We start from the raw sequence: 10,079 nt of genomic DNA on the forward strand, positions 1-10,079 counted from the left end.
AAAACACATAATACATTATATAAATATTCGCAGCGTTCCGTGTCAAGACTGGTTTCATACGTCCAAACATATTATTACAAACATAGCAAAGAACACAACGCGTTGTCAAAAGGAAGAGAGAAAAAAACAAACATATTACGTCTATGGTCTATGTACATTCTATATATCAGATTGGTATCCCTGAGGCGATTTGTGCATTGTATTTCTGTCCAGAACACTCCAACACATACACGTAATTCTACGGATCGTTAGGTGGTTCCGACAAGAAATAGCACAAATTCATCCACATTGTATATCATACATTTACATAAAATTAAACTTAACAAACATGTCAAACATTTACATAATACGTAATAATGTGCCAAAAGGAGTCATATTTAACATTTACATAAAGCATTTTGTGTTAACACCATCCATATATATATCAAAGATTTATGTAATGCATGTGCTAAAATTGTCCACATCAAACATTTATGTGATGCAAAAAAAGGTGTTAAAATCACACATACCAAACATCTACAAAATGCAAGTCTCTCGATCATTATTTCAAACATTTACGAGATGCAAGAGTTAAAATCATCGTTATCCAACATGAACGTAATGCGAGGTATCAAAGATTTACATGATGTAGGCGTTCAAATCCTTAGCATGTTGAGGTATACTATTATTTGTGTATTAGACCGTATTCAGTCTTCATCGGCTTTTAACTTATTAAAGGAAAAACATCCACCAATATCAGTACATGTATATCGTTTGTGAGACATTGGAAGTCGAGATAAAATGCAGATGACTGTGTATGCCGTGCGTGAGCAGAGATTGCAATTCATGCTGAGCTCGACTTATCAACGTCTCTATGGTGGATATAATATTAAGTTCTGTTTCCCACTAAGAATAAAACAGAGACCGTGATGCAAATGTATTTCTTGATATCTGTGGTTGTTGTTTTTGTTTGTTTGTTTTGTTTGTTGTTGGGTTTTTTCCTTTTTGTTTATAGTCTGATTAGATGTGTACAGATTCAGGAGGTGTGTATGTTCTTCAACAGGAAATAAGAGGCTACCGCGATATTTAGGGGAATTGTACTGTTGTGGGATTTTTTTTTGGGGGGGGGGGGGGGGTTTCCATAGAAAAATATATCTCTTTTTTAAAAACATGGTTTAACACGGTTTAACCAAGAGCTTTGCTGCTTTTTTCGAGAAATACGTTCAGGATGGGGAGTAGTTTTGTTTCATTAACTCCCATGGACGAGAATTGTCCTGCTTAATAAATGCGTAATACATAGTACTAGACTAATAATATTCAAGACACTCTCAAACACATCATAAGACACTCTGATCAATGAATGCCCAACCAGAAGTGAGCAATGTTAAGCCGTTGATATTTTCAGACCAAGTCTTGAATGACCAGAACAGTGACACTGATTCTCTTCATCAAAGAAAGCAACGCCCACAGTATAAACGTCTATGTGTTTAAAGTAAAGATATGTTTTATATGAATTTAGATTAAAAACAAATAGCATATAAACGTAACTTTACATTTTTGGAAAAGAAAAAAAGAAAGAAAATCGTGCACAACATGTTGTTATAAAACACGTACTGGATGCCAATACAGAGAAAATTTAAATACATGTACACACACACACACACACACACACACACACACACACACACACACACACACACGAACACTCACAAGTCCTCAAGTTAAAAAGATCAACTTGTAAAGAATCGGAAACAAACTGAAGAAAACCTGGGCGAGATCAGCCATATGTTTGCTGCCTGGGGTGTACAAGTATACGAAATCGTTATTCGCCAATATCTGCCAGGATTGTATTTACACAGGTGCCACTTTTTATAAAGTGCAAATGTCAGTGGAAAATAGTGCTCTGTCAGCGCTAAGATGCTTATTATGTTGTGTCCAAAGCAGAGTGATACATGTCGGCTATACGTTTTTGTTTGACTTAGAGGCTTTGCCAAATGTAGAATCAACCTGCTCTTGTTACCAGGCTCTGTAGTAGTTTCCCTCAGCCAGCACAAAGATCCCAGATGAGCACATTGGGTGGAGGAAAAGGAAGTCTCTTAGCTGAATGATCAAGTATGTCTGTAGATACGTTTGTATGTTTGTATGTGTATGATTCAGAAAACAGGAAGGAAGGGCGTCTATATATGTGAGTAACGGCAGAGCCACAAGTAGTCGGTGGAAATGGAACACAATGAATGAATTAGTAAGCATTCCCCTGCTAGCGTGGCACACAGTGAGCGGACTGACTGACACATGAATACGCCATTACACTTGTGAAAACAACAATAAAAATATTTCGGATTTCTACCACTAATTTTCCAGAAAAGATATACACAATAAATTGTTTTAAAAAGACAACAAAAAGTAAACATTGGACTTTGTCACACATACAATACCCGTCGTATTTGCTGTTAAAGCTGAGGTGGTATTAATAGGACTGCATGACGATGAAAAAGATTAACGGATTCTACCCGTATCCTGATGATCCTGAGGTGAGATATGAGGACAAACATTCTGACAGAATGCTGCCTGGAGTGAAAGTACGTATATGCGGATTGCAAAGTGATAACAAACAGTAAAATGGTCATTTATGAATATGTACAAGTATGTTATAGTCATGTGTCACCTCTGACTGAATATTGACATGACTTCACAATATCTATCGCCTTTCGTCTGCTCGTTCATTCAAGATTCCCTTCTCAGTCCTCAAAGGACAAACAGTTTGGCATTCAGTTAGCATCAATAACTGCCACGCTCTCAAAGCTATAGGATACTCGTAGATGGAACTAAGAAATACCTGTCCCATTTGAGGTAGATTGTTCAACCAAACTAGACACTTTACTAAAACTCTTCTTTAGCTTTTTAACACCGTGGGACCTCTGAATCAAAAGTCCATGGAACTCCTCATCATTGCAAATTTGAACCAGGGCCATCCGCAATACAGCTCAATAAGATAACAATTGAGCTGACGGAGAGGCTAGCTATAGAGTTCCAGTCGTGGAGACTGTCGTTTGAATACCTGTGGAGGCATTAAAAAGTTTGGAGCTGATTGAAAAGTTTGCAAGGCTCTTCACCGTCATGGTTTGGTCATTCTAGAGACTGATAGTCGATGGGAGGTCATGCCGCTAGAATATCCCACTTTGTTGAAAGGGGCGTTAATCCCCATACTATGCAACACAATACCGTGCGCACATGTCTCAATAAAGATATTTTTAAAGAATTCAGATCCGTCTGGGAGATACAATATAGAGCCCACATAGCCTGGCTAGTCGTGAACAATCTAGGCAGCCTGTCTCCCTCGTTCTTGAAATTAGGTCGACTGTGGCACAAAAAGCATACTATTATGACCATGATAATCACCATGCAATATTGCCATCAGTCACGAAACTGTTTGCTTCTATTCTCTGGGCACGTAGAGGGGTGGGGATGGGGTTGGGGTTGGGGGGGGGGGGTCCTTAATCCTTGTATACTTGATCCTTCATCTGCTCTACTTGAGCTGTTAACGATCTCACGGCCATTTTCAAAACATCGTTTTCCCGCTTCAAATTTTCTTGGTCCGGCCCGCCCATACCTCCGTTGTTGGCAGTATGCGCCGCCTCCGCCGGCAGACTGTGGCCTGGATTGGCTACTGCGTTCATCTGTCCCGCCACGGGCACGCCCCTCGCGAACTGCTCCTGGCTTCGCGGAACCTGACCAATGGAAGACGCCATCGCTGCCACATCATCCAGACAGAGAGAGGCGGGAACGTTATTGGACATGGCGTGGACTCCTGCGTCTGTCATATCTTCCGGCTTCGCGGGGTTCATCATATTTCGAACACTGCCACCTCCGATAACCCCAGACCCGCCTACCATAGCGGAAGCCCCGCCCCTCTGATCATCCGCTCGTTTGTTTCGATTCGTACTGAGGTCAGCTGGGGCGGGGACTGTGTGCGGGCTCTCCGCCCCCCCGAAGAGCATCTGGCCGCCTTGACTCGCGCACTGCATGTAGTATTCATACGCCGCGTAGTTAGGGATTCCCCCGTTGACGTAACGAGAGTAGGTCGCGGCGTTGCTGCTTTTTTCGTGAAATGCGTTCGAGATAGGAGGCAGCTTCGTTTGACTGACTCCCGTGGGCGAATATTGTCCTGCACTGTTGCCAGAAAACTGCACTGGCCCGACGGCGCCCGCACTGCCGCCCGCAGGTCCCCAGCTCGGTGACGGGTTGAAGGGCCCGTAGGCGGAGGGGCCATACTTGTCTGGGTTGAGAACCCCGTCGTCCTTGAGTTTGGGGCTGGAGCTGCAGGTGTCGGAGCTGGCGCGCCGCTCGTTCTCCGGCTCCTCGTTCACCTGGTCACGTGAGGAGCAAAAATAGATCATGTAACAGTTTGTGTTTGTTTTGAGTTCAGTTTAAGTTTCAGTTCAGTAAGAGTTTCAAACAATTCTTGCAACAAAAGCATATCGTATATGTGTCGAATATTAGATTTGTTACTTGTGTGGAATAGAAGAAGAAAAGGGAGAGAATAATAAGGACAATAATTTAATGTCTGATAAATAAAGGAGGAAATCACATCAGAGAAACTGCCAACCACGTACTGTTTTGAGTTGAACAGAAATATCACGTAAGAAGGAACAAGATAATGAAATGATTTTGGGTTTTTTCCTGTTTGTCGGTTCCTTTTTTAGGTTAAAGATATGATGATACTAGTTTTCAGACAACACGTGTAAAATAACCGGCTCGTTTACTGGTTAGAACATCGCTTTATCTTAAGATTCCAAAAGAATAGCGTCTGTGGTGTAGCGGTTAGGCTCCTCGTGTGGGGAAAATTTGTATAACAAATCTCCGCCTTTCTGCTGGCATCTTGTATCCCTCTCGCCCTGGGATCGTCCTGACAGGCAGGACCGCCGAAGCCCGTCTCATAATTCAGTGGTCTAAATTGGGGACGTTTAACTCCTACATTAAAAAAGAGTTGCCTGGTGACAAAATATGGCGTTTACAGCCAAACACAAAAACCATGATGGCGATGGATAGATGGGTGGATGGATGGATGGGGCTAAGGCTATAAAAGCTTGAAACCCATAACTACAGATAGATCTATCTATACCGCATTGTTGAAAAATATTTTGAATGCCCAGATTCACTTATCCCCCCCCCCCCCAAAAAAAAACAACCAACAACAATTGGTCGCTTACCTGATGTAAACCTGGAGGATAGAGAGATGGACTGGTGGAGGACACGTCATCGCCACTGTTGTTCTCCGCTTCCCTCTTTCTCCTGGCCTCGTTACTGGCCTCCTGGGCGTTCTTCACCTCCTGTGGGGATTGATTTGCAGGTGAGAGCTGTGTGTGTGTATTAGTGTGTGTATGTGCTCTTTTGTTTGTGTGTTTTGGTAAGTGTTTTACGGTGCTCGTAACTGCATGAGGTCTTATGAACGCGCGGGACACATTAAACTTTTTCATTTGGTAGGACATTTTTGAATTTTTCCTGGGTGGCGGCCGAAGCCTACTCTTATCAATTTTAGACCACCAAGGGATCTTTAACGTGCGCAACTTGCACACAGGCCCTATGAGATTTCTTGCCCGTGTCCGAGAAGGCTAGGTGTAGATCTTTCCTACCAGAAGATCAGGAGCCTAGAGGAGGGGGCAAAGGAGGTGTGTGTGTGTGTGTGTGTGTGTGTGTGTGTGTGTGTGTGTGTGTGTGTGTGTGTGTGTGTGTGTGTGTGTGTGTGTGTGTGTGTGTGTGTGTGCGTGTGTGTGTGTATGTGTGTGTGTTTGTGAGTGAGTGAGAGAGACAGACAGACAGACGGACAGACAGACAGACGGACAGACAGACAGACGGACAGACAGACAGGCGGACAGACGGACAGACAGACAGACAGACAGACAGACAGACAGACAGACAGACAGACAGACAGACAGACAGACAGACAGACAGAGACAGAGAGATAGGAGAGCCAATGATATATGGGGCTGGAGGAAAGGAAAAAGAGGGGCGGAGTATGAGAGAAAAATCTGAAAGAAATGCTTTGATTTTGAATGAAAAAATACCCCCTTTGCAGTAATCCGACTTTGCAGGTCAACTAGCACAATTTTTGCTTTCTAAGATCAATAGATTCCGACTCGGTCACATATAATATTATAACCGCGGACGAAATAGGAAAACGTTAACAGAAGAGATTTAAATACTTTTACAGCATTTTACAGGTAGAACCCTTTGATTCATCGCCAACTCGGACAAAATGGGTCTTTGTGAATTTGGGCACAACTAAAACCGTGGTTATAAGAAGGTCCAATGAACATTAACACTCTCGCGAATTAGGGTCACTCCTCAGTCTAGGATGGTCCCCGGTCCAGACAATAACTGCGAATAATGACAGGGAAGTCCTCGCCAGCTGACTACAGAGGGGAGAGGAAGGTGGGCTGTACTTGAGGACCTTGTCCAGTTTCATTTTGGGCTTAATGGAGATGATCATGATGTAGCCTTCTCGGTAGAGAGTTTTAAAAATCTCGGAGGCCCCGTGCGCAAGTTCCGCACGTTAAAGATCCTTTGGTGGTCATAAAATCGATAAGAGTAGGCTCCGGTCGCCACCTGGCCAATATTCAAAAGTAATTTCTACTAACCGAAAATGTTTCTCGTGTGCTCATATCATCTTATGCAGTTGTGATCGTCGTAAAACACTTACACAGAAAAAGAGATAGACAATGTGTTTGTGAGTACAAGGACCAATGAATATCCAAAGGTTGATTAATACAAACAAAGGACACTTTTTGGTCATTGCTGTAAATTGCTGTTGCTTCTTTATCAAAAGCAGAAGCAAAATATTTGACATGTATAACTGTTTATACACAATTTTGCGCGCGCACGTGTGTGTGTGTGTTTGTGTGTGTGTGTGTGTGTGTGTGTGTGTGTGTGTGTGTGTGTGTGTGTGTGTGTAAGTGTGTGTGTGTGTGTGAGTGTAGGTGTGTCAGAGCGTGTGTAGGTGTGTTTCCAACTAGGCGAGAATGAGTGGTCTAATGTATCTGTTAAAAGATATCAAACTATAATTCTTTATGACTATGAATAAGCAAACAATTGAAATTTAGTAAATAACTTGATGACAATACATAGATAAAATAGTCTCTTGAGATACCTGCATACACTGGGCTCTTTCTTCTGGAGTCATGTAGCTCTGGTCTGCTGGGATGCCGTATCTGGCTTTGATGAGGGAGATTTCTTTTCTCATGAACGCGTTCTCCTCCTCCAAGAGTGACACCTGGTTGGGGGAGGGGGGAGAGAAAGAAAAAGAAAAAATAATGCACCTGGCTTACTTGATCGTCAGAGCAATCTTTCTATTTGTTTCATGTTTGAGCCCGGGAGTCTGGTTCAATATATATTAGTCGGGCTGCTATGCAGAATACGGACTGTAAAGTTTCCAAGATTTAGAGACGTTTTTGGTTCGACCCCACCCTCAAAACGACCTATTCTGCCCTTCAAGAAGTTTGTTGGGTTTGCATCAACTGTGCGCTGTGGGTTATTTTTTAAATACTTTAATCAAGGGACTTTTCGTGAATATCGTTTACTGATTGTTTTATCTTCTTTCTATTGTTTCTGTTATTTTTCTTTTAAGGATATTTTTTTTCGGAAAGCGATTACATTCAAACATTTCAAAAACATCTGACACACACCTGCTGTATAACCTATTTATTTATTTATTTATTTATTTATTTATTTATTTATTTATTTATTTATTTATTTATGTATTTATTTATTTATCTTTAATTTGATCTGGGATTTTCATCGCACCACAGCCAAACATGATATCAACTGAGCTAATGATGGGCCCATTTATCGAGTGTCAGACATGCTTTCCTGTAATTCTTGGCTTTTCTAAATTATGTGTAAGACAATCGTAGACAGCTCCGAAAACTGGGCTATTTGGACCTAGTGGGAGTTAAACGTCTTATTGTCGTCGTACCAGGCGATTGGCATATAATATGAACAACCCATTTTATTATGACCCGAAGTCATTGGAAAGGTGGAGGTCTAACAATGAGTAAGTTTAATATTCAAACTTCTTTTTTTCTTACTTCCTCTTTACAGACCAGCTCACTGTTAGTTCAGAAAATATCGCGCTACTTTCATGCGGATGTTCATGGTTCGAATTCTGGACAGGACGGTTTTTTTAAACTTGGGTTGATTTTTGAAATACTCGAGTTGTCATTGCAAGTTAAAATAAGTGGTAATCGAACTTTTGTATTTGACTTTCAAGGGAAAGGTGTCTAACCATTCATGATACTATAGGGTGGGTAAGGTTAGTACATCTGTTCAGTTTGAGTAAAAAAACGTACATTCACGGTCAGATATTACAACATGAACAGACTTAAAGGATTGAAAACACACCTACTAGATTAAGATGCAGTTTGCGCGGGGTAAGAGAAACACATTAGCAAAATAATAAACGTAAAGTTTGAGTTTCAACAAACGTGTGAATATGATACGACAGAGGTCATTTAGTGCTGGGACAAAAAAAAAGAGAACTCACCAAAGACAGACACAATAACCCGAGGAAAATGTACTACTAGTCACGTGTCTCAATCACCCACTAATTAGTATGAACTGTGACTGTCGGTGAGTTACTTTGCAGTAAAAGATTTAAAATGTATTAAGACGCTGATACCTTGTGGCGGATGTCGTTCTCCATAAGCCTCTTATTCTCCCTTGACCTTTTAGCGGCCATGTTGTTCCGTTTCCGCTTCTCCCAGTACTTGTCATCTTTCTCCGTATCGGGAATGATCCTCTTCGCGCGGCGTTGAACCATTTTAGGCATGAAATCTTCCTGACTGTCGTCTGTGAGCCAACGCTCTGTGTCTCCCATGAAAGGGTGCTGTTGCTGCTGCTGCTGTTGTTGTTGCTGTTGTTGCTGTTGTTGTTGCTGCTGCTGATGCTGCTGATGCTGGTGGTGGTGGTGCTCTTGGTGCTGATGCTGCTGCTGTTGATGGTGCTGTTGCTGCTGGTGGTGATGGTGCTGAGGGTGGTGCTGAGGGTGATGCTGCTGATGATGCTGCGGGTGCATCATGCTGACCAAGGCGCTCCCGCCGTCTGGTGAGGAAATGGGAAAAACAAAAGTTAGATGGATGGATGAGTGGATGAGTGGATGGATGGGTGGATGGATGGATGGATGGGTGGATGGGTGGATGGGTGGATGGGTGGATGTATGGACGGATGGATGGATAGATAGATAGATAGATAGATAGATAGATAGATAGATAGATAGATCGATAGATCGATAGATAGATAGATAGATGTGGTCAAAATGAAGTAGACAGACAGAGAGACAGAGGCAGAGAGAGAGAGAGAATGAGAGTGAAAGTGAGAGAGATACAGAGAGTGTGTATGTGAGAGAAATACATATAGAGAGAGATGAAGAGAAAGAGGAGAGAGAGAGAGAGAGAGAGAGCGTCTATGACGTGGAGCGGTTTTTAAACATGTAATAATAATGTAATAATGTTTTCGTTTGTTGTATTTGTTTAAGTAAGAGTTTTACGGCACTTGCAACACAATAAGGTCATACAAGTGCAAACGATTAGAGGTCTTACAAGAGACTAAAAAACATAAAAAAGGAGAGATCAGGACGATATATGTTTGATAGGAAAGAAGGGTCAAACTACCCCAGAGAACCCGCTAACCCCCCACGTTTGTTGTATACATGGGTGTGTGTTTAATATGACCGTTGTAACATAATTGCCACTGTACATGTTAGATTTGTTGTTGTTGTTGGTGGTGGTGGTGGTGGTGGTGGCATTGTCATGCACATAGAAACAAACAAATAAATCAAAATGACCAAAACTGACTGAATTAACGAAACGTAGTGACAGAAATCGTAACCGATAGAACGAACTGATCAAATTAACAGATAAGACATTTTTAAAAACAAAAACAAAACAAAAACACAAAAAACGCAAAAACAAAATAAAACTGAACGGCTAAAAATGACAGATACGAGTAAAACTGACTCGCTAATAGGAGAGAAACAATACATACCGATAAATCATGGTGATAGGTCATATTGACAGAACAGACCGCCAGAACAGACTGATTAAAAA

The 10,079-nt window shown here is 41.8% G+C and overlaps 1 protein-coding gene across 1 annotated transcript; it reads right to left on the reverse strand.

Moving 5' to 3' along the window:
- Window positions 1-1,090: 1,090 nt before the first annotated feature.
- On the reverse strand, window positions 1,091-8,920 carry LOC106011261. Its single transcript, XM_035968764.1, has 4 exons — window positions 8,654-8,920; window positions 7,127-7,249; window positions 5,190-5,336; window positions 1,091-4,346 (listed from the first exon to the last, which is right to left on the reverse strand). The coding sequence occupies exons 1-4, from the start codon at window positions 8,849-8,851 to the stop codon at window positions 3,474-3,476; spliced, it is 1,341 nt and encodes a 446-aa protein (XP_035824657.1). The 5' UTR covers window positions 8,852-8,920; the 3' UTR covers window positions 1,091-3,473.
- Between the last annotated feature and the right edge of the window lie 1,159 nt (window positions 8,921-10,079).

Source organism: Aplysia californica, unplaced genomic scaffold (assembly GCF_000002075.1).
Source record: "Aplysia californica isolate F4 #8 unplaced genomic scaffold, AplCal3.0 scaffold00080, whole genome shotgun sequence".
In the NCBI taxonomy this organism is placed as follows: Eukaryota; Metazoa; Mollusca; class Gastropoda; order Aplysiida; family Aplysiidae; genus Aplysia; species Aplysia californica.

Bases quoted from the DNA above. Each gene is read 5' to 3' on its own strand.
- LOC106011261 (XM_035968764.1), bottom strand. From the start codon at position 8,851: ATGGGAGACACAGAGCGTTGGCTCACAGACGACAGTCAGGAAGATTTC. The intron at 7,250-8,653 runs GTATCAGCGTCT...TCCCCCAACCAG, and splicing joins AGAACGACATCCGCCACAAG to GTGTCACTCTTGGAGGAGGA. The intron at 4,347-5,189 runs GTAAGCGACCAA...TCACGTGACCAG, and splicing joins ATCCTCCAGGTTTACATCAG to GTGAACGAGGAGCCGGAGAA.